Below are 24,726 nucleotides of genomic sequence, written 5' to 3'. Positions count from 1 at the left end.
GAAGAAATAAATGCCCCACTTGGTTCCAGCTCTCTGAGCACCCAAGGACAAACAGGGGCAGCCTTACAAAAGCAGGTTTGGTAACAAACAACTAACACCTCTAAGCAGAGGCTGAGTCACTTGAGCTCTTAAACCTCTGTGTCTTGGCAGAACTGAAAGCCAGGATAACTGAACTTACCTCTTGGTCTTTGACCACTCTTTTGCCCAGTTTCTAGCCAAACCTGGCACTATTTCCTCTGATTTGTCCTCTTTATTTAATGACCACAAATCCTTGGCTTCCAAAGGGCTCCGATAACCCTGAATCATCAGCCTGCATGAGAAGGAATCAGCAATATAAATTTAACAGTACCATCAATGTTTGTGCATATATAGAGATAGATCTATAGATACAGCCCCAGAACAGAGCCAGCTCTCCACAAAGATGCAAGCAAGCATTAGTGCCTGCAGCAACACAGGTCCAGATGCTAAAACATACATCCTCCTTTCTTTACTGGGAGAACTAGACACCAAAACAGCTAAGGAGCCAGGATATGCCACTGAATTCAAATTCCAGGGAAAATAAAAGAAAGGATGAAGTGATCTCATTTGAAAATCAGCCAGGCAATAAATATTCCCATGCCTAGCAAGTTTCAAAATCTTTATTAGCCTTTAATTTCATAAAGCAACTTCTTTCATCTAGCTTTCTGTTGGAACTCTGGCCAAGTACCAGCCACAACTACACACCAATATTATTTTACATGCTTCTGTGATTTAACTCACAAATCATACAGCATAAGTAGAATTAAGTTAATGGGAAAAAAAGAGCCTATTGGACAAAAAGATGTAATAGTTTCCAATGCCTTAGTTTCTAAATACAGCCGACAATTTCTCCTTTCTTATATTTCCCAAGGATTTTTTTTCATTATATTCCTTCAAACATATTAAATACAGACTAGCAAGATTTAAATTACAAAGACCTTACAAAGGAAGTTTAAAAATATTAATCAAGCTTTCTAAAAATTTAAGCTATCTACAAAACAACCAAGCAAAATTATTGTTGCATGATTATTGCTAATTTAGCTCTGAAAGCAAAGTGTCATCTGTCTTTAACTGGTGATTTATGCAACAGCTTGATCTTACCCAGTGATCCACCAGAATGTGATTCTGGAGAGGAAAGAAGCACTGAACTCTGGACATGGATTCTAAAGGAGAGAAAAAGAAATCAATCCACATACAAAATGACTGCAGGGCCAAAAGAAACAAGCAAAGCAGAAAAGATGTTTTTGAAATTCCTTTTGTTTACAGTATTTTTTTCACATGACTAAAACTTGCCATTCATGCTGTTGAGAGCAAACACAAGCCCAACCTCAGCAGGCTCCACCAGGGACACAGAACAGCAGTGCTCAACCAAGAGTGCTCCACATCAACAACACAACAAACAGCTGGAGGAATTTCTGGTTTGGAAATATTTGGTAAAAGGGCATAAAGCAGAATTTAAAGCTAACTAACATGACTTCTTTGCTCTTTTTCCCAACAAAATGAAAGGTTAAAATTTGAAGTCTGCCCTATTTCCTGAAGACATTCTAAATTCCTAGAAATACTCAGGACAGAAAAACAAATCACTGAGGTCTCAAAGCACCTTGTAATTATTCCAACCATGATCAAACAAAAGGTTTCCTCACACCCACAGTAACCTGTCACATGTATTTAACCCCTGAATGAGAGGAAAGGAACCAAAAGATGAAGAAGATCCAAAGACTCAGCAATCTGCTCCCCCTCCCAGGCACACAGACTGCCATGGCCAGGCAGAGCACCCTGGCACCAGGACACTGCTGGGGAAGGTACCTGTGGCACTCAGGATGTGCCCAAGGACCCTTTCCCCAGTTACAAAGGCAGTATTTATTCCCCCCTCAGACATTTCACACCTTCCTTCATCAGTCAGTGTTGCTGAACTGCCATCAAACCAGAATCAGACCTTGTATAAAACTGGAATTTCATGCCATAAAGCTCATACATACAGTTAAGAACACAAGCCAAACAGATCATGTCTAGGTAAAATTAAATATCTACATCCAATGCACCCTCTAGCATTAGCTGCTCTTGTGTCTGAGCTGGTTAAATCTTTACTTGACACAAGAGTGATAAACACAGAAATCAAACACATCTGCCCAAGTTGAAAAATCTTTCCAGGTCTAAATTCTTCCCTGTGTTCAAATGAAAGTGAATCCACATGCTACTGCCTGCTGAACATATCAGATAACCAGGAGCACAGCATTTCAAATCACCATTTCCCACTGACTGCCAGCAGCACTACTGAATATAAATACGTAGAACTTATCCTTCAGGAATTCTATTCAGCAACAAGGGTAACTGTATTTTTGTGCTTTTTCTCACATACAGCCCCTCCCTTCCTCCAGTTTTGCATGTTATGGGCTTGTTTTGCATCACCAAATAAAAAGCAGAATTTTAATTATTTATCATGTTGGAGACTATGGCCCTGTAGCTCAAGAATACACAGAATATTGCACATATGATACTTGGCACTCTGTACAGACTCACTCACAGGATCATTTACTGTTTCAGAAAACAAAGGTGGTTGCTCTGGAAAACAACACAGGATGAGCTCTACTAATACCAGGAGAAAGTAGATACAGAAGGTGGCATAACGAAATGGATCCTCCTGCAAAGGAAGGACATATTCCAGTTAGAAGGCTTGAGGAATTTATTTTAATTACCATGTTATGATTAAACAGAAAACAGCTCCTTACTGTAAGTTCAGCAAACTAAGTGCTACACTACTCATCCCCATGCAAATTAAAGTCAATGTCTATTTTGGTAAAGGGAAGGTAATGAAAGAGGAGAGGATGTCAAAGACACATTTATTTTTATTCAGTCATTACCATTAAAATACAAGCATTATTTCTTATGTAAAAAGTTCTCTTTAACACATGGTTTGTGCCAACACAGCCCCAATTTGAAGTCAGTGTATTCCTTAAAGGAGCAAAACATTTATGCACTGGGTAGCAAGGAGTACTGAAAGCCAATTTTTTAATTCTCAGAATTGAAAAAATTACAGAGAGCAGAATTTACATTACACTTTGTTCCACTGAGTGCAAACTTTAGAGGTTCTTTCAGTTTCTAAGACTGGGACTGATGCATACACATAAACCACAGAAATCAAAGCACAGGTATAGATGGGGACACACCCCAGTAAAATCCCATTCCCAGCAGCTAAAGACAACAGCTGCGTGAAAGTTCTCAAAATTGCCAATGCAGCTTAAAGGTTTCAAGAAATAAAAATGTCATTTTCAGGCAGCTCCACAATTAGTCTGATACTTGAGGTGGTCTTACTACAGGGGCAAACTGTCATAAAAATATTTCACTTTGATTTTGTCCAAGCAGGTGAGACCACAGCAGCACTGAACAAAGTGTTTCAGGAAATCCACTGCTCAGTCAACAGGAAGGTGACAAACACCCAGCCCGAGCAGCTTGATAGCAAAGATTACAGAGAATTTGAGAGCCCTCGAGCAGACACATCCGCTTTCCCCAACAGCCAGCCCAGTTCTCTTGGCAACTGCTGCTACAGTTAAAATCACTCTGAATTTCGTGAGCATTTCAAAACAGAAGACATTAATTCCTGCTTCTCTTGCAGTTGCAACCCAAGGAAGGCAGGTACACTAAATGAATCATTAACTGATTTGACTGGTGTAATTGCCAAGCAACTATTCCATCGTTGCAGCATTGGGGATCATTTTCAACTGAATGAGGCTAAAAGTCACTTACCAAACTTAAGGCATGTTTTATTTTGGATATAAAAATCACTGTGGCACATAACAATGAGATGAACCAGAAAATTGTCATTACACCAGAAGACTGGACTCCTTTTATTCTTTCATATTGTATTAAAAATGTGGCCAGCAACTGCAGACAAATAAAATGAAAATATATTCACAAATTAGGTTTTACAGTGTTATGCACATGTAAAAGGTACTGTGCTAAAATCTGCTTATTTAACATTTCTAACCCAGTATCTCCCAGACCTTCTAAACTCCTGAAATTTAAAGTGTAATTCAAAAATACATTTAAATAGGAAATTCTCTGTATCAGTAAACATAAGGAGTAGACAAAAAAGGAAAAAGGAATATGCATTAAATAGAAATAAACAATCACATATACATAAGTACTGCCAACCTTTACTTCTTTACTTTTCTGGTTCTATATCTCAAATCAACATGGAATTAAGGCATTTCCTGACTAGCTCTTCTTAAAATAAATGGATTTTTTCCAAACAAGTTATAACACCACACAACACCAACCAAGTATTAGTCTACTTCTGTATTTTGTGTGTTTTCAGAGTCCTTTAGGAAGCTCTACATCTCACTTATCTACTGCAACATGCATTTTCAATCAGCCTGACAAAAGCTTGGCAGCTGCATTATTAAATGATCACAAACTACTTAACAGCTCTTGCATTTGTCAGTATGTTTGAGGTCTGTTTGGGGATTTTGTTGTTGTTGGGGTTGTGGTGTCCCCGTGAGCATCATGTTTAATCATTCCAACTCTGTAATAAACCTAAGGCAACTGACAGCAAATGAAGAGCAAGGCATCTGCCTTGAAATGCAGAGATGTTGGTGTGAAAGCAGAAAACCCCAGCACACCCAGGTCAAAGGAGGCAGCTGGGGACACCTGTCAGACTTGTGGCTTTCAACGCTTCCCACTGTGCCCTCAAGAGTAACAAAGACAACACACTCATGAATGTTATGTGACAGTTTGTATGGAGATACTTCCACAATGTCCCCCAAGTTCAGGGGTGTGTATTATCCAGGTTGAATCAGCTCTCTTGAGCTGATTCCTCTACCCAATGCCTGAGCCAAACTATTCAATGGATGCTAGCTCAGACCTACCAAAATAAGACAACTGAAACTGCCTTGTGTGCTGATGTGCAACACACTGAGCACAGATAGACTGTTCAGTGAGAGTCTGATTTTTCTCTTTTTTTATTAAGAGTATTTCAGAGTCAATATTTCACAGTTCAGCTACAGAGTAAGTCTGTAAATAAAGGCTGCAGCTCAAAGGGTTACAGCACTGTGAATAGCACAGAGATTGTGTTATTGCTTACAGCTTTGCATGGACAGGGGCTGTGCAGGAGAACTTACCATTGTTATACCCAATACTGTAGGGCTAATGAGAAAAAATGGAGCTCGAAAAATATTTTGACTTCTTTCCCAGAAAGAGTAGAAAAGGTCTGCCCAGCAGACTATCCACAGTATTAAGCCCAAAGCCTGCAATAAAAAAGTGCCTTTAATACATCAGTTCACAAAGATAATGCAGCACAATATATACATGAACACTAGATCTTATGTATTAGCAGGAGTCATAATCAGATCATATCATTTGGGCAACTCTACCACATGCACCAAAAAAAAGCAATTTGGCTTTAATTATTGAACTCCTACTAGAAGAAAAAAGTTTACTGGTTTTTAATTCCATGTAATTCAGTCTATTATGAAGAAGAAAGCTGGTCTCCTGAATAACAGATTGCAGAGAAAAAAAAACCTCTCCAATATACCATGTTATTACAGCCCTTCTTAAAACTTTGCACTTACTCTACAGGGAAGAAAAAACCAAAACCATTAAGTACCTATTTCACAATAGAAGTGGAATGGAACACCTGCAGCAGCTCTAGAAATGTATGGTGTGTAACTTCAGAAGCTGACAGGATAATAAATTCTTTCTATGATAGAAATAAGGGCTTTGAGATTGAGTTGCCTTAAAACAGTCTTCTCCAACTGCTCTTTAAAAGGATTTGCATGTTATTTGCTATGCCAGGGTAACTTTCAGAAAGTCTGATAAAAGGGCAAAGGAAACAGGAAAGGCTGGGAAATCAAACACAAGCAGAACAAATAAGTTACCCCTGAAGCGTGCACACAGGTCAAGACTGATGCTAGAACAGGGCTGAAAAGAGGCTGCACTTTGCAGAGCAGGCTGCTGAGCTAAGGTTTCAGGGGCACTCACCGTTTTGGCTTTGTTCAGGTTGGACACCTGGATGTAGCCCCTGTCATGCCAGCGAAGGTACAGCGAGTACACTGGGAAGCAGAGCCACAGGTAAATGCAAGGGATCCACACCAGGACTGTGTTCTGAAAGCACAGGGTGAAGTCTGGATCTTCTGTGTGCCATGTCAGATTCCAATCCTGGGGAAAGAAAACAGGCTAAGTTGCAGAGAAAGCCAACACTGAACTTCAGTATTTGACAATCAGAAACAGGAACTCAGCATAAAAAATCCACAACAACAAGGCACAGACTCAAGTAAAAGGCTCACCCTTGTAGCTTGCTTCCTCCTCAATAAGAAGAGGAGGGAAATTGACATAATACAATGTTTTCTTACTTCTCTCAACATAATTTTCAAGCCCAAGGTAAATCACCATACAATCAAACCAAAACTGATGCTCACAGTAATAAAACCATGACATTTTAATTACTGGCACAAGGACTATTCACAATGACAGACTATTTAGTAGTAACATGAGCTTTCATACCATATTTAAGATTGTTCTAAGTTAGGAAAATCTCTTGCAGCAAATTTTACCTTTAAGTCATTGACCTTGCTGAGAACTTACCACATGCAACACCTTCTCTCAAGCGCTGTAGATTTTTGACTCTCCAACAGAATAATGCAATGCACAACATTGCAGCTGTAGATGGACTGCAACAGTCAACAGCCAAAGCATTGCTCCCAGACTTCTGTTTAAAAGTCACTGAGCCAAGAGCAGCAGTCCCATGCCCAAAGGCTTGTTGACTGTAGTGTTAACTTTTCAGTGGCAAAGCACTTTTTCAGGCAGTTGCACAGCTTACACTACACAAAACACCAGTACCACTACTGGGACATAATGTCAGTAATCCTACTCCTTTATAAAAGCCTGAGCTGGCCACTGAAACAGGTGCCATCATCCATATTTTATAGATGAGGAAACAGACCCAAAAGGAGCTGTAGTGCCTGTTCCCTCTATTCCAACATCAAAGCTGAAAGCAGATCCCACTGCCCAGAATCACCACACTTTGATCCTTGTTTGTCCCCATGTTCCACTGAATAAACAGCTTCAAACACAATTACAAAGAGAACATAGATCTAAAGAGAGAGGGAAGATACATTTTCCTTCCCCATTTCCCTCAATTTCTATCAGAATCTAGGACCTGATACAACAGACAGCATACACAGGACACTCAGTGTTATTTTTCTCCACAGCACTCTAAAAATCCTTCGCACTATGTATCATTTTTAGTTTTTAATTTTTAGAAAATCTCTGAGGCAATTCCAGGGCATTAACACTGGCAGAACACAAGAATGCCCAGTTATGTTTGACTGTGCCTGTGGAGGGGTCACAAGCTGTTCGTGACAAGGCGGTGGCTGTGAGATCTGTGGCCAGCCACAGCTTACTGAGTTTCCTGACTGCTTAACTCATCAGGAATTTCAGCTGAGTCATCCTTACATTTAGCCACCACACAAATGCTTTTGGCTTTCTAAGTCTCAGCGGCACTACTCCAGCACAACAGCCAAGAAAGGCTCATGACTCTGCAGAACAGTTTACAATCCACAAATTAAGATAGCTATAAGATTATACAAGTAAACCAACCAGATGCAATCAGCTTTACAAGGAACAAACAAAAGCACTGACATCTTTTTATTGAATAAACTTCAGGAGATCTACACACCCTTTAGAAAGCTGTTAACTTCTTTTTCCCTGTTTGTAAATGCTTTCTATAAAATTAATCTGGCAAATACCAGCAAGGTCAGGGCAGGTAACACATGTCACTGCCACGTGGCAAAATAAGAGCAAGAAGTGCTGTATGCATGACTGCTATGCACACTGGCTGGAGGATATTCTAAAAACATGCAACCTTCCATTTGACTTTCATTTTACAAGTTATCTGGAGGTGTTTGTTTCTGCATAAAAGGCAAGAGTGCACAATGCAATGGTACTTCAGTGTTCAGAACAGAAAGATGGGACAAGTGGGCAATTTTGGGCAAGACTACTGCTATAATTTACAGCAACATCAGCTCTCTCTTTCATATGTTTCCAGGATTTCATCCAGAAGCTGTTGCTATCAAGTAGAAACACGCTCAGCTTTAAAAACACTTCTCTGTACAAAAGAAACGGCAACACACAGGCGAGATGCAGAAGCCACTTCCATTTTACATTCATTTCAGGTGGCAAAAGGAAAGGAACACGTGAAGAGAGACACAGCAGCATTTTCCTGCTGATCCCCTCAGCTGTGTAGCACAGACAGGAGCAGAGGGGCAGACCCACCCTTGCTCTGGGCACCCCATGTGCTCACAGAGCCACATGTGAGGGGTCACAGCTCCCACAGTGACAGCAGCCACGGGAGGGTCCCCGTTGACCCCAGCCCAGAGGCGCTGGGGCACTGCAGGGACACAGCGAGCAGGGACACACACGCCGAGCAGGGACACGCACGCCGAGCAGGGACACACACACCGAGCAGGGACACACACAGCGAGCAGGGACACACACGCCGAGCAGGGACACGCACACCGAGCAGGGAGATGTCTCAGGACACAGCAGCAGCAGCTCTCAGCCTGAGCCCAGCTGGGATCACCATCAAGAGGAACCCAATCCATTACAAAAGGATGGGTTCTGCATGGAGGACACCACAGCCTCAGGAGGTTCCACTGCAGCTGGAAAACATGTCACTCTCATCATGAAACCAGCATGAATTCACATTTAAATGATAGGTTCAGTTACACAAGTCTAGACTAGTTGTGCCAGTGGAAAGTACATGCTTCTCTCCTTTGCTTTATATAAATCCAGATTCAGTTTTGGCTTTTTTCATCACAAACAAAATGCAGAAACACTCACTGAAGCAGACCTTTGTATTTAACAGACATTAAATAGCAAATTAATGACATTTTTTCTGACTCAAGTTTTAGAAACATTGTTTTAGCAAGTCGTACTAAAACATGAAATTACTCCATTTTTCTCAGCTCAAAGATTAACCATTTTCATTCTGACCCATTGCAAAGTCACATCAAATGGCAGAGATACAACCACTGAAAGCCTACACAAACTAGCAGCCTCCTGCCATAAAGGAAGAGGAGGAAAAAACAGGGTAAAGTCTACAGCTATTAAACTGTATAATCTGGAAGCAGCCTTCATTTTAAGCTGTGACTGCAGGAACCCACTGGAGAAGAATCATTCTGATCCTTGTTCCTTTCTTGCTAGATGTTGGGAGAGATACACTGTTGGCTTAGTGTAAATATAGTCCAGAAGAACCATAACTCAGATGTTAAATAGTTTCAGGTTGGTTTTTCTTTTCTTTTCAAAAATTCCTCAACAATTTTAAAGTTTCCCAGAACAGCAGATGGGTATTTTTAATTTTACCTGACCTATTTCTCAGTTTTCATTTCTATCATAAGCACTATGGTTCAAAAACACCAGTCCACAGTTCCAGTTCCCTGTAGCATTTTTTCTCTCATGGCACAAAAAAGCTTCCTATCACATCTGAAATGAAACCCTCTGCCTACAAGAGGGGCACAAAAATGCTTGGCATTCCCCAGAATCAAACTGATCCATTCACAGGTAAACTGCTTACTTAACAGTGCATAAAACCTAGGAAAATGAAGAACTATACTAACTCCTGTCTAAAATTTCAGGAACAGGCAAGATAAAAGCATTGGCAGTAGAACTGTAAGACAAAGTTGCAACACAAAAGCCAGTTATTGTGACTTTGCTGGGGGAAGACAGGCCAAGGACAGTTGTATGCCTCCTGGAAGGCTAATCTGAGGAATAACAGCATTTGGTGCTGGCTGCCTCTCCTGGCAGCAGGAAAGGCTGGAAAATGAACAGCCAGGGGTTGCTTGTTCTCACACCAATAATCCCACTTGACCCACAGCACATTTCAGAATTCTCACTGGCAGAAATGGAGAGACCCAAATTGGTTGGTTTCATCCTGCTGTGTGCAAGTGTGCTAGAGATGCAGGCTGTCAGCCACAGTGTTAAATCCACCTGCATGGACCAAACTGTGACTGAAAAGTGACTTAAAACTTTAGCACACAGCTATATAAAAAATGAAATTACAAAACCACATTGGAATCTTAACATCATGGTAAACACTTACTCCCTCAAACGGAGCTTGACACTGACACTGTGTACCCACTTCTTCAATATCACCCACAGAAGAACCACTTCCCCTGTAATACCAAGATAAAGTTTCTCAATCTTATCTCCCCAACAATAAAAAAGACTCTGTTTAATGCAATGTTTACATTTAGCTGACTGAAAGTAATTAGCTCTCTCACGCACTATCACTGTAATTGCAGCTGACAACTTTCATTATAATAGGATCATCACTTTCCCACTGAAATTGGAAGTCTTACAATCTGCCAGCTCTAGATACAGGATTGAAAAATGTCCCAGTGTAGCACCTATAAAACCATGAGCTGACTGAACCACTCTCTCTCTCAGCATAGGCTAAAAGGCAGTGGCCTCATGGCACCTATCTAGGACAGCAAATTTCCTGCCTCTCCCCAGAGAGGAGATTTGGCAGATCTGGCTCAGCCTTCATCTTCAGAGAGGCTGCATCAGTGCACAAGGGGGAGGGGGTAAGGGAAGTGCAGAACAGGACCTCTCTCTTTAAGGCTGCTTTAAAGGAGCTCTGACCTTGCTTTAAAAAAGTCCCTGATACCTGATATGCCATCTTTGTTCTGCCATTCATGTTTTGGAGTCGGGTCTGAAACCTGCGCTGAGGCTCGGGTTTAGAATGGAGCCTGAACAAGCACAATGATCATGGCACAATCCTCACGAGCACCAGATCTGCTCTGCTGTGCTCAGCCCACATCACAGGGAGTGACAAGCTGGTAAGACAAGCAACAGATATCTGTACAAGAAAAGTACTCCAGAATCCCTGCAAAAGTTTTCTAGCCCAGCTTCCCAAAATACCATGTGCAGACTGAGACCTCAGAAAAGGGAAGACACCATGCCTCTCCTTCACTTCCAATTCTGAAACCTAAACTTTACTCTTGAAGCATCTTAATGTTGTCAAAGACAAGATTGTTAGAGCAAGAGGTGAAAAAGTTACAAAATATAATAATTACATAAAAAACAAGGGTCCTAAATTTTTTATCATGTATATAAAGAATATTGGGGGGGGGGGGAACCAGTGTTTCTAGTGATGAAAAAATGCCCTTCATTTCTCATATGTTTTCTATTAGAAATGGTTTTAGCAAGTTATAAATGGTTTTAATGGTTTAAGTTCTCAACAGTAATTACTTACATAATGCAGATTTGACTTGTTAACACAGACAAAGAAAAGCCTCTATCTTCCAATAACTGGTCCTGAAGTTAAATCAGGTGTCTGTACCTCTTTGTCCCAAACCCACACATGAGTCTTTCCTAATATTTACAAAAAGTTGAGATCCTTTATTATAGAAACCACTGCATCAGCTAGAACTGTGTTAAATTCCGAGGAAAAAAAAGCACATTTTGCCTTTTTATACCCTTTAGCCTAAAATAAAAAAGCACATTTTGCCTTTTTATACCCTTTAGCCTAAAATAAGAAGCAGATGCTAACAAATTGCCAAAGAAAGGAGCACCTGCAGCTGTGGCATTTACAGGAGCTGAGCTTTGAAAACAAAGAAGCTAAAAGCCACTAAACTATGGCTATTTTTTGTGTTAGAGAAACATATAACAGATTATATTAGAACTTGCAAAATTAAAATTTAGCCTCTCTCTACAGACACTGCATTTCCATACCCTGCCATATCTGCAAGTACCAAAACAAAACATTTGGCCACTTGACAACAAAATATTTACCACTTCTAGTTTCAGAACCTATGGATTTTTACTTTTCTGCAAAGTTTTTCACTGAAATCACTGTTACCTAAAAGGATACAAGATTCCTGCTCTCATCTCCTTCTTGCACCAAACACAGCAGCTTCTGCTCAATAATGCAACAGCTTGTACCTTGAGTTCAGACCACTGAGAAGTCTGAACACACCTGGGAAATAATCCTACCAAGGGACTAAGGTAACAGCTTAAGTTGGGATAAACTGTATGTGAAGGTAGCACAGGTGCAAAGAGTGAGAAAACAGTAATGCAAGGAATTCTGACTCTATTAAAAGTAAAGGTCAGTACCCGGCAGGAGGCTTTTTAGAGATGTGACCCAGAGCGACTCCAGCCAACCCCAGCTGACCTTCACTCGCTCCCAGTATAGCTCAGTGTTCAATGTAAACTGCATTGTGATTGCATGAAATGGCACAAGTCACTCAGGCATTTTGCCACCTTTTTTCCCTCATTTAACATTTCTGAGCAATTCTGAATTGCCAGCTGTAGAAAGGCAGGTGATCTGTTCAGAAAATCCCCATCAACAACAGATTATCAGGCTTAATTTCCCTGGTTTTCCTTTAAATTGATCTATTCTGGATCAAGGGATATCAGTTTCATTTCTAATCTAAGTTTAATTTTTCTATGCACATTTCTATGCACCCTTGTTTATAAATGGAAGAAAGCTGACAAATAAGCCTCTGGCTTTCATTGCTAAAAAACACAACAGCCAAGGCATGAGAATCATGCAATGTGCTGTTAATCACATAAAGCACCATTTTGTGTAAAGGCTTCCTTGTTTATCACTCTGCTCCTCCTCTGTTCCAAATGCTGTGCACATATGACCTTCCTGTGTCAGTGAATACAAGCATTTCGTGACCTGCACACTCTTCAGCAGAGACCAAACTCATGGCTTTTATCAGGCTCACCCAGGACCCTCCCACAGCACCTCCAAGTCCCTCCCAGCTTGCCACAAACACTGAAAAGCACTAAAGACATATCTTGCAGAGCAAAGAGCTGCGGGGCTCTGAGAGCTGTGCCAATTTACTGCCTATCTGATGTGTGACAGCCACGGATCTTCAGAACTTCATGAAATTGCTCCTTACATAAGAAGGCTGGTTTTTATTCAGATGTCTATTTTGGTAAAACTGCCAGTGTCTTCATAAATAACATAAGCACAGCAGGTGTTTGTGTCACACAGTATCACTTCACAAATGTCAGTTAATAATTGCAATGCATTAAAGAATATTAATACTTTTCTTTTCTTATTAAAAGTCTATCGAGCTGCATTACGGATCTCTCCCACTACAACAATGTCAACCAAATACAAAACCTCTTTGACAAACACTAAGAAAATACATTGATTTAGGCAGACAAACATGCCCAAAAGCCTCAGCCAGAACTCTGCACAATGGCAAAGGAAGCAAAGCCCATTCCAGGCTGGTCCCTGGATTTTGTGTATGAGGCTCTGCCTCACCTTCACTCACCCAGTCTGTTCTTCTGTAGTTTGTTTTCACACAAAAAGAGCTAAACCTGGCACAGTGTGTGGATACCACTTCTTTACTAACAGTGAAGAAGCTTCACAAAAGCTTCTGAACAAACAGGGAAGAAATAGGCCAGGGTTTACAGCTCGAATCATTACAGGATTTTCAAAACAAAACAGAGAATCTCAAAACTTGCTTTTCTCCTAGGAGTGAATGCAATGACTCACTTTCAATCATTTCTCAACAACAAAAAGCCCAACTAAAAAACTGGAAAAAAACTGAAATTAAGAACTTCTATTGAAATTAACTTTAAAAAACAAAATGTCTGCCTGTGAACAACACGATAGGAACTTATATGTATATAAACCATTTATGTCACAATCCCTTAAGCATTAGCAAGAAACTCTAAAGTTTCAGATGCATATTTCACACTTCTTTTTCATAAAACCCTACTGTGAGCTTTGAAATCCCAAAGTATCACAAAAAACTGTTAACCTCTTCCTTTAGCAATTTCAAACATGAAAAGACTTCTCTAAGCATGATACCACAGAGTTTAAAAGCTCTGAAAAAAACTGAAACCAAGATTTTATTCAAAGAAAAACCAGCAGATTATTTCAAAATGCACATGCACTGAGACGATGCATGTGCTGCTATCTCCAGACAGGCAGGTCAGGAGGCCAGAGTGTACAGTGAGTTCTACATTTATCCTGCTTACCTGGAACCAGTGCTCCTCACCTGGCTTCACCTCTGCCTCTCTGTGTGCTGCTATTGAAACAAGGTAGGCTGTGCTCAGACAGCACTGATACTCCAGCCAAAGCTATCTCAGTGTGTCAGGTCACAAAGTTTTACAGCTTGAACGGGCCCTTAAATTCACTGAACTGGAATGCTAGTAGTGCACTACTTTTTTCAAGCTTTTATTGCCATCAACAACTATCAGTAAAGAGTAACTTCATCTTGCACAGCTGTACCTTTCTTTATATGATGGATGGAATACTCATTCCAAGACACTCAGTGATGGTAGAGCGAGCAAGGATTAACTGTACTTGTCCAAAAAGGGAGTCTAAAGGAAGCAAGATGCAGTAAAGTTCTATAAAAGAACTATATACAGTAAAATCTGATTGCAAGTTAACACACTGAGTAGTGTGGGAATCCTTAAATTCAGAAGGCTTTGGGAAAGTTGTAAAAGGTAGGTCTTAGAAACAGCAGAACTGCAATTAGAGTTAAGCAGTAGCTTCAAGATTTGTTAGTACCCATCCTTCCCAACAGGAATCCCAGGACAACTTGTTGCTGTGTTGCAACAAGTAGGGCCACAGAGGTGAGACAGTGAGAAAGGAAAAAACATCATGAAGATGGCAGTCTTCCTTGGGTTCCTGACCTTGCAGAGTAAGTATTAAATAAAACCAATCTGTTTAATTCTCAGACAAGAACTTTCAACAATAACATTCCTTGGGCGTGCAAACAAGAAAAATCCTGGCCAGCAAAGCCTAAGAAGATTAGCACACAGTTTTAAGGGTCCATTAGGTCCTTTCAGCCACAGTCTCCCCCACAATTTAAAACTGACCTGCCCTCAACTCAGGATCACCTTTGACAGAAAACACATCATCTCCTTGAAGCAGAGTTTGCCACAAATCCCTCAGCTCCACCAGAAGGCTCCAGGACCAAAACAGCTGATGCAGCCACCACAAGAATGCACTAACATGAGCCACTGTGTATCCAGCTATCACCCAGCTCTGAGAAGCACAAGAGTGCTGTTCAGAAGCCAGGAAGAACAGCAGCTCAACCACAGGACATACCTAAAAGCCCAGTAAACTCTGCATATACATAGACAATTTCTGAAAATCCACTACAGCTTCAGCTTTAAAGAGCAGCAATAATGGAAATGTCAGAAAAAGCAGCAGCCAGAGTACCCAAAGGCACCCAAACTGACATTTCTACTCTCCCCTACTGGGAATGATGCAACAAAGAGGAAACAGAGTGTTACTTGTGAAGACAAGGTCAGCATGAAGAAGTTTTTTCCAGGCACATCTAACCCTCACTCAAATGCACAATTATTCTTCTGCAGAATCAGAAGAGCCCAGAAATCAAACAACCACACCCACAGGATCTTTAGCTGCAAGAAATGAAAGGCAGACTCCATGTGATTTGGAGAAGGATGTCAAATCCCAAACACCGTGAATCAATGCAATTAGTGGAAAAAAATGTACGGAGTAGTTTTTTACAAAAATACCAGAAATGGCTATAATACACATGAGAACAGTTTTAATAATAAAAGAATCTGCTGTGAAAAATCCTATATAAACTGGTTGCTTCCAACTTCCTATGTGTGGCACAACTTCTCTTGTGCCTACCTGATGTTACAATTTCACAGCTCAAAGAATGAGCTGGCAGCTCTTTGTCACAATCCTACTACTCTCTCCAGTCAATTTCTCCATAAACTCATTCTGAAACATGCATTCTCCTAAGCCCTTCAAATGAAAAGTCTCATTCTAGGGAAGAGAAAAAAAATATGTATAATGACAACTCATAATTAAGGCAGTTCTGAGAAACCTGAGAAATAGCAGAAAAGAGATATTAGTATAAGCAATATAAAAGCAAGTTAGCAGAGTCACTTTTGATCAGCTGGAAAAAACTAATTATCTTAGTCATGATGATTTTAATATGATGATATGTACTCAGTAATATCCTAATTGTTCTTGAGATAAATAGTACAATGGTATTTATTGAGACATCTGATTCTGTTTATTTTTTCACTACTAAGGCAACTCAATAGCTCAAAACTCTCTGGCAAACATCTGATGACTACACAAGTAGTTCTTATGTTGACTTCAGTAGCTCTCACTCCGGATTTATTTTCCTAACTTCCAGCTCTTTCCTTCCTCCACGCAACCTCCTTCTACACACAACCAGTTTGCTCCTGCGATGAATTTTCCCTCCGGTGCTGCTCCAGGACCGGCGTGTCCCCGCACAGGAACCCGAGTCTCAGCTGAGCGAGAGCCACCGCAACGTGCCCGCACCGCTCACCTGTGCCCAGGTCACGCACAGCACAGCACCTGCGCTCACCACTCTTCGCTAAAGAAGAGCCAAAATACTGCTGTAAAAGGTGCGATAGAACTGCTGGAAGCGCTGCTCCGTGGCCTCCTCCAGCCGCTCTCAAGTGCGGCCGGCCGTCAGACACCGTTACTGTTGTTACCCGCACGCCCCGAGGAACGCAGCGAGCGGCCAAACGCGTGGGCAGAGCCCTGTCCCGGCACTCGGAGCTCGTTCCCAGCGCCGGGCAGGCACCCCCTGGCCAGTTCCCCTCCAAGCATCTCCCCGCCGGAAGCCCCGCACACGAGGCGCGCCCGCTCCGCGACCCGGCCGTGGGGACACCGCGCCCAGGCGGAGACCACGAGCGGCCGGCACAGCACGGCCCGGCCCAGCCCGGCCCCGCCGGCCCGCGGCCGCTCCGCGCCGGAGCAACACACCCCGCACAGCCGGGGCGCACCGCAGCACCCGCGCTCTGCCGGAGAGCGCCTGCACCGCCGGCTCCCGCTCCCCCGCTGCCGGGCGCAGCCCCTCGGGCTCCGTCACCACCCAAGCCCCACCCGGCTCCCCGCCATCCCTCCGTGCCGACACCGGCAGCCGCCACCGCCGAGCCAAGCCGCACCCGGCCCCATGGCACCGCTCACCCAAAAGGGCTCGGAAGCGTCCGCGCTGCAGAAGCTCTCGATCCCCATGGAGCGCGGCGAGGCAACCGCGGGTTCCCGCGGCAGAGCTTTCCCGTCCTCAGCTCTCCGGCCGAGCGGCGGCGGGCGGGGCCGGGCCGGCACCGGCAGCTCGGGGCCCTGATTGGCTCCGCGTCACGGGGATGCCGAGCCCCGGCCGCCGCCGCCGCCCGCGCTGCGCGGCCCCGCCTGGGCGGGCAGGGCCGGCCGGTCAGCGCCGCGTGCGGCACCGCGGGTGCGCCCGCTACGCCGGCCTGGGCGCGGCCCGCGGGGTCACCAACGCCTCCGCATCAGGGTGGGCGTCGGGCCCGGGAGCCTCGGCCGGAGCCCGACGCGTGCCTTTGTCCAACGCAGAAATGCCCCGCGGCAGCGGGGCGGAATCGCTGCCCCTGGGGAGCACCGTGGGTTCGCCCGCCTGCCCGGGTCTGCTGCCCCAGCAGCCTCCAGGGCCCTGTGCCTCGCATCCGCACCTGCCCGCCGGGCTGGGCCGGAGCCAGCGGTGGGCATGACGGTATCGCCCTCTCCGAGGCGCTGCTCCGGCCCCTGGGAACAGGGTCCCCACGTGTCCCCCGGGGAGAGGCACCGCAATGCCCCGCTGGCACCCGGGCCCCGCAGGGCCCATGGGGAACGCCCCAGGGAAAGCCTAAGCTCACCTTCAAATAGCTCACTTCTCAGCGTGAACCAGCTGTACTGGTTTCAATGCCCTTGACTAGTTCAAGTTGACTAGCACGAACAGAACCAAAACAACTTCATCCACAACCAGGTTTGCATCAAAATACGCAGTAGTTGAGCTGACTGCACAGCCCTGTGGTTGCATTGGGTTGTGTCTCACGGTGTCTTCACATCCTATTTAAAATGCACCAGTTACATCCGCAGTCAGCTCGCCTGACTACTGTACCAGAATAGCCCAGCTAGAGTATGGAGGTACATATGTAGGAATGGCATTACATGCTGCAGGAAATAGCAGGGTGGTTACATAGTACTCTTCAGTAATATCTGAAATCTTCAATCACACAAACCTCAATTTAAAATGCTCTTGTCCATCCACAGCAATCACGATAACAGACAAAATTGTTAAAAAGAGACAGGTCTTGTTTGTTTAATGTGTAACTTGAAAGCAGAATCGCACACACAAAACTATATCACAGGCTGCTTCTTTATTCACCTGCCCTTGCAGAGCTGCAGTTTCAGAGCTGCGCTAGTGGTGGCCAGATTGTCCATCTGGCTGCAATATTTCTGCTCTGTCCCCCTGGATCCGGCATTCTCAGGGTGTCAGGTCGAAGAGCAGCAGCAGCTGAGTCCAGCCCGCCCAGCTCCCGTCTGCCCTGATGAACGGAGCAGAATCTTCACAGAAAGATCAAACCACACACTGGGTGCCAGAACTCCTACGAGTTTGTCAGTTTAACCCATACCTTAATTCATAATGTTAAAATCTTTTGTATTGCAAGAGAACAGCTAAATGTTCAAGTATGATTCCCTTTATTTTTATATCCAAAAGTAAATAAGCATGAAGTGAGGAGTGTCTAGAAAGATACATTTTTTACCCACATGTTTACTGTAAGTTAAAAAACTAACAAAATTTAAGTTTCACATTCCAAATACTTTTCTTTCAGCCCCAGACTGTCCCAATGTCACAACTGCCATGCTTCACGTCAATGATGTTTCTCCTCAAAAAATTATTCTTGGATTTCCACATCAAACTAGTTCTCTTCTAATTAATTCTATTTCCTTGTATACCAAAACACAGTGAAAATACAGAGTAAATAATTAATGTGAGAGGAAGCCAAAGAGTTCAGAAGAAAAATGTAACAGATCCAAAATATTTTTTGTGGAGGAGAAAAACTAGAGCTGACATGAGGCCAAACTTGCAGAAATACGGAATCAAATCTCAGAGTACCAGAAAGTCACTGAACGTGGATTTCACAAACCATTGTTGTAAACAGCATCTTTTAACACACAGATTAATACAACAAATAGAAACTGAAATCTTGTCTAAAAGGGAGATTCCCTTGTAAGCAGAAAAAAGAACTACACAAAATTCTGTATTATTTTTTTGGTAGAATACAAATTGAAGCAGCACACAAAACTGAAGCAGTGTGGAAAATTGCAACTCTTTATTAACGGGAAATCAGGTGTGATCAAGAGTGACTCATAAGGTCATGGAGAAGTTTGGAAGGATGCAGAGAAACATGTTTAGACTGAAAATGCCGTAACATTAAACATGTTGTAACATTAAAGCTGTTTGTCCCTGGAGTCACCCTGGGGATCCGGGCAGCAGGCTCAGGGTGGCCATGGGGCAAGCACTGCTCTGACTCACTGCCAGCGACTGGTGGGCTAAGGAAACACAATGACTTCACCACCACTTCTGATTTTCCTAAATTTTATTTATTGACGTCTACCAGAGAGGCTTTGGAAGACTGTCATATAAATATTTGCTTTGAGAGGAAATGTAAAAACAAACAAAACAAAACAATCCTAACAAACTCCCCAACTCCCAGACATAAGCCTTGTCTTAGCCTTTACTGCCTAAGACAACTCACATTTTCCTTCAAGCCCCAGCAGACAATAGCAAATCCAGTTTGTTCACCCACCCCGGCTGCATTTCCTTTGGGAAATACTTCATGCATTGACAGAATAAACACTCTTGACTCATCCCAGCAACACGGAGCACACACACAAGCCTCCAGTCACGCCAGGGATCCTCAGGCTTGCAAAACACCCCGTATACAGTTACATTTTGGCAAGTCCTTCTCATTAGAAGCTCAGCTTTGGCGAGTCCTTTTAATCAACAGTACATCTGTCTAGGCCTCCGTGCAGAACTCCCCCGCTGCACACATGGAAGAAATTCTCGCTCATTTTCCATGCTTCCTTCCCCGATTTTTGCCAACCTCTGAAATTACAGAAGGAGAAAGCGTGGCACCCCTGACACTCCGCCCAGCTGACGGGGCTGGACAGCAGGAGACACCGAGCGGTAGCTCCACGGGTAGCACGGAGGCGCTGCTGATGCTGGTTATTCTATCCCGGCACGACCCGGCCCGGGGGCCGCTGGCAGCAGAGGGATCCCCCGGGGCTCCGCTCCCTGAGGGGCCGGACGGGAGCTGCGCTGTCCCGTCAGGGAGCTCCCGGTCCCGTGCTGTCCCCTCAGGGCGCTACCGGCACTCGGCCCCGCTCTGTTCCCTCAGGGAACCCCTGCCGCCTGCGCCCGGCCCCGCTGTGTCCCCTCAGTGATCTCTCGGCCCCGCGCTGCTCCCTCAGGGAGCTCCCGCCGCCCGGCTCCGCGCCTGCGCAGTGCGCACGGCGCCATTCGGGTGCCGGCGGCCATGGCGACGGTGGCGGAGCTCAAAGCAGGTCGGGGCCGGGGTCGGGGATGTCTCGGGCCGCCGGGAGGGCAGGAGCGTGGATCGGCCTTTCGCGGCCACCCGGATGGGTCTCAGAGCTGCCGCGGGCGCTCATGGGGGCCCCCGTCCCTTGGCGCCGCCTCCCCGTCATGTACTGCGGGCTGTATATTTCCGTATATTTCAGTATTGGTGCAGTAACATCCTGTTTCTTAAGTTGCCAGAATGTATGCTTGCGACTAAAAAAATAAAAAACTGTATTTGTGACTTTTCTGAAGGCTGAATTTTATCTGGGACGTGCCTGGCTGGTGGGTCCTGGCACGTGCGCAGGTGCCGATACCTTATCGCTGTGGCGCTGGCACACGCCAGAGCTCTGTTTGTATCGGGGCTAATTAATGCTGCTGCTGCTCCTTGAATGCGTTTGGCTTTAAATTAACACGCCTTTTTATGGTGGTAGTTCTAAAGGACACACTGGAAAAAAGAGGAGCTCTTGCCCAAATCAAAGCGAGGATCAGAGCTGAGGTGTTCAATGCCCTGGATGACCAGAGCGAGCCGCGGCCCACGCTGTCCCGGGAGAACCTGCTGATCAATGAGCTCATTCGGGAATACCTGGAGTACAACAAGTATAAATACTCAGCATCTGTTCTGACGGCAGGTATTGGCCATGAATTTGTCTTATCGCTGTAATAATAATCAGTGATTGTTTGGTTAAATAATTCCATTGATATTATGGAATCAGTAAGTGTGACAAGCTGCATAATCTTGTCTTCCCTTGGGAATTAACGGGGTACAACCAACCTCTCCACAGCTCTACTTGCAGCATTTAGCCAAATCACTCCATTCGTTTTCAAGAAAACTTACTCTCCTCTCCTTTACACTTGAGGTAAATTGTTTGACACAGTAGTTGATGCAAAGGCAAGAAAACTTGATAACAGCCTGCAAACTCAAATTTCTTGACATGCTTGAGAGTAGTAGTTTAGAGAAAGAGTTGTTTGCCTGATGAATTTATCTTTATACTGTAAAATTTCTTTAATATTTTTCTTAGATTCTTTAGGAGTGAAGATAAAAACTGTAATGTGCTATTGTAAATTATACCTGTATGAATCGCTAATGCTTAAGTGAGTTCCCTGAATTACAATACACTGTTACTTATTAATAGTCTAAAAGAGAGGTGTGTGTTCTCATGATCTTTTCAAGTCTTCTATTCATTGGTGACATTTTTCTTACCAGTCTTAAGATCCAGGGATTTTGTTTTCCAGAATCCGGCCAGCCTGAAGTGCCCTTGGATAGACAATTTCTTGCCAAAGAGCTGAATATAGTTGAAGATGCAAGCGGAAAATCAGTGTAAGGAGGAATTTTGGAATCACAGTTATATTCTGTATGCCACTACATTTTTCTCTTTAGTGTAATTGTAAAACAGATATAGATGTTCTCACCAATTAAAATGTAGCTGATCCCACGCATGTTCTCAAATGCTGGATTCAGCTTCAGGATGCCAAACATGGGGCCGTGTTCAGGCATACTCCAAACTAACACTGCATTCTGCCAACACTGTGGCATTCTCCAGAGAGTGCCCTTGTGCACCAAAACACAACTCTCTTACCAGTACAGTCTACAGAAAGCAGATCTGCTCTTTGCATATCTGAGTTGCTGTGTGGAGCAATAGAAAGATCAGATATAAAATCGGAGTGCTGCAATGAAACTGCATTAATGACCTGAGGCTGAGGCAGGTTCAGACACGTTCAGCATTCTCTGTGCTTGTGCTGTCTGAACCTGTCAGTGCTTGGGAAGAGCCAGGTTTGAGATGTGCCATGGTAGACTGGCACACCAAAGTCTGATCTGTTGTGAGCGTGTGGATCCTTCTGATGCATGGGTGAGAATGTGGATCTGTGCTGAACACACTCCAGTTCTTCACCTGCCGGGGGAGCTGAAGTTCAGTCGGAAGTGTCCCTTAGTCTGAGCTTTTTCGGGCAGTGTTGGTGCTCAGGGGGAGCTTAGGTCTGTGCTTACTTATATAATGATACCTGGATATGTTTTAAGTTATTAAAGACATGTACATATTTTATAAATATTAAGATCTAAGAAGTCCTGGGGGAAGGGTGTATTTTTAATGCTCAGTATTTCATAGACTTTACAGACTACTTTTGAATTTCTCCCTTAAGCAGACCTCTCCTGTATGGAATTCTCTCTCATTTCTTACATGCTGGTAAAGAAGAAAGTACCCAGAATATCCTTCCAAAAGCATCCTTGCTGAATTATCCAAAGCAGAACCTTGGCAAACCACTTGCTGAGAGAAATCAAAAAGGTGTGTGCAATGTTATTTTTGCAGAACTTTTATCTGTGACCAGATTTCCTATACCATGGATATGTCTATAATAGCATAACCATGCAGCTGGACACTGTGTGCCTCCTTCTCTGTGCAAGGAGTGCTTTCATCTGACACCAAATGCCTTTTCCCTAAAAGTTCAGCTGGCCAAATTGTGCTCCCTTATATTATTACAAACCTGAAAAGGGTCAGCTAGAGACAGTTTCACTATACTGGGAATTCAACACAATATTTTAACCAAAAATCTCAATAAAATGTATTAAACAGTGGGCATATCTTTGTTTCTTATCTGGTCTAACCCAATTTCTATAGAAAGTTCTTAACTCTTCAGCTGTCAGTTCTTTACATGGCCATAAACCTTTTCTGAGAACATAATTCAGATCCTATTTGCCACAAGAGCTTAAGCCCAAAGTTCATTGCTCTACAGTACACGCTGCTAAATCTTACTTGCCTTTTCTGGTCTGCTTTTGGACTGGTTACAATGAATACCACCTAAGCTAGAGAATGAAGAGGTTGATTGGCCCAGCTTTTTCCTTCAAAGAGACTGCTGGGCATATTGCTTCATTTTTTACTGTGCAGATTTATTACTCTCCTGTTAATACTGTGAACTGTTTGGTTTGTATCCAAAAATTTCAAAAGTATAAAGCCTGAGATATACTGATATCTAAAAAGGGTGAGAAGTACTCACAGTTTTTAAACAGTTAATTCATTGAGACAATGATGTTTTTCTTCTGCCAGAAGAGGGGGCTGAAGAAACAAAATTTCCTTTGCAAAACTACTATAAATTACCTCTTTGTTAGAAAACAATTATTCCTATCAGAAATTCTTCATTTTTAAAACAAACTGAGTGTATAGGAGAATTGTTTTTAAAATAACTTTTGTTTCTGCTGACTCTGCAGCGTCACCCTGCCCTGTTGACTCCAATATAACTTCACATGGAGATTTAATTGGTTACTGTTAGTTACAGAACTCAGGATCAATCATGAGACACAACAGCACATTGCTTTTTTCAGAACTAAACAAAAACATAAATTTTTAAGGCTTTGGACCTTTAAGTAGATATATTCTGAAATTACTTCTGCATGTGCTTGTGGAGTATGTTAGTAGAGACCTAAAGGCAGTGGGTTTAAAATACTAATTATCCTACTCTTTTCATTAGGCTCCATATTTAGAAACTCAACCTGCCAAGTCTCTTATTTAACATCTAGCTTGCTTTTCACTTTAGAAATTATCTTGTTTATTTAGATGTATGAGTATCCCAGCAGGCTGGGGATCCTGAGCAAAGGTGTGAAATGTGGTGTTTCTTTACCTCATTCGTACAGCTGAGTTGGACATTGTCTGAAATCTACTCTCAGTAATACAAAGCTTTTATATCCTACAGCTGCGTGGGAACATTAATCTGTAAAATTTCCTAAATCCCCTATGATGATACTGTGCATCAAAGTTGGTAATAGTAGAAAAGAGACCTTGGAGCTCCAGATCATGAGAATATTTTTGTCTGTGTTTCATTTTCAGACAGAATTCCAGAACCAGGAAGGATGGCTGGCACGAGCATTGAAGAGCCTCTTATTTTACAAAGCATAAAGAGATGATATCTTTCATTTTATAATTTCTCATTTCAAGGTCTGCCAGATTTAATTTAGGACATTCTTCATTGCATACATTTCTCCAGTAACTCCAGTGGGACCATTTTAGCTTGTAACATCTTCTCATGAGACAGGATGACAAGGTCATGCTTACTGACAATGTAAAAATGTTAGCAAAGCTCTCTTTCCCCAGTGCTGATAGAAGGAAGACTGTATAGGAACTCGCATTAGTGAATCCTGTGTCCAGAATTGCACCTGAATATACTGAGTTTATACAATAAATTTTTATATAATAACTTATAATTCTTACATTTATATCTTTGTGTGTTTTTCCTGTGTTTCTGAATAAAATTTTTCAATTTTATTCTGTGTGGTCTTTTGAGAGTGTTCAAACTAAACATTTTAATCATTCTTTTTAAAAAGAAGCTGCAACTTTCAGATAAGTAAGGGAAAAGAAATTCTAATAGAAGAATTGAA

The 24,726-nt window shown here is 43.0% G+C and overlaps 2 protein-coding genes across 4 annotated transcripts in view; one reads left to right on the top strand and one right to left on the bottom strand.

Moving 5' to 3' along the window:
* Positions 1–17,111, bottom strand: part of ABCC1 (ATP binding cassette subfamily C member 1 (ABCC1 blood group)) — a 46,505-nt gene extending 29,394 nt beyond the window's left edge. The window contains exons 1-7 of the mRNA XM_064725800.1: positions 16,967–17,111; positions 5,995–6,171; positions 5,136–5,261; positions 3,763–3,900; positions 2,543–2,659; positions 1,120–1,181; positions 179–310 (exon numbers count right to left, since the gene is read on the bottom strand). Coding sequence (XP_064581870.1) covers positions 179–310; positions 1,120–1,181; positions 2,543–2,659; positions 3,763–3,900; positions 5,136–5,261; positions 5,995–6,171; positions 16,967–17,014 — 800 coding nt within the window. The 5' untranslated portion in view covers positions 17,015–17,111. The remainder of the gene's footprint in view (positions 1–178; positions 311–1,119; positions 1,182–2,542; positions 2,660–3,762; positions 3,901–5,135; positions 5,262–5,994; positions 6,172–16,966) is intronic.
* A 3,096-nt stretch (positions 17,112–20,207) lies between these two features.
* Positions 20,208–24,613, top strand: CEP20 (centrosomal protein 20). 3 transcript variants are annotated; one of them, XM_064725824.1, is made up of 5 exons: positions 20,208–20,350; positions 20,795–20,992; positions 21,597–21,681; positions 22,503–22,642; positions 24,179–24,613. In XM_064725824.1, the coding sequence occupies exons 1-5, from the start codon at positions 20,323–20,325 to the stop codon at positions 24,253–24,255; spliced, it is 528 nt and encodes a 175-aa protein (XP_064581894.1). In that variant the 5' UTR covers positions 20,208–20,322; the 3' UTR covers positions 24,256–24,613. The 3 variants fall into 3 exon arrangements, with proteins under 3 accessions (XP_064581894.1, XP_064581893.1, XP_064581895.1); XM_064725823.1 differs by having other exon boundaries at positions 22,500–22,642; XM_064725825.1 differs by lacking the exons at positions 22,503–22,642; positions 24,179–24,613 and having other exon boundaries at positions 21,597–21,685.
* The last annotated feature ends 113 nt before the right edge of the window (positions 24,614–24,726 follow it).

Source organism: Zonotrichia leucophrys, chromosome 14 (genome assembly GCF_028769735.1).
Source record: "Zonotrichia leucophrys gambelii isolate GWCS_2022_RI chromosome 14, RI_Zleu_2.0, whole genome shotgun sequence".
NCBI lineage: Eukaryota > Metazoa > Chordata > Aves > Passeriformes > Passerellidae > Zonotrichia > Zonotrichia leucophrys.
This window is presented reverse-complemented; position numbering and strand designations above follow the sequence as displayed.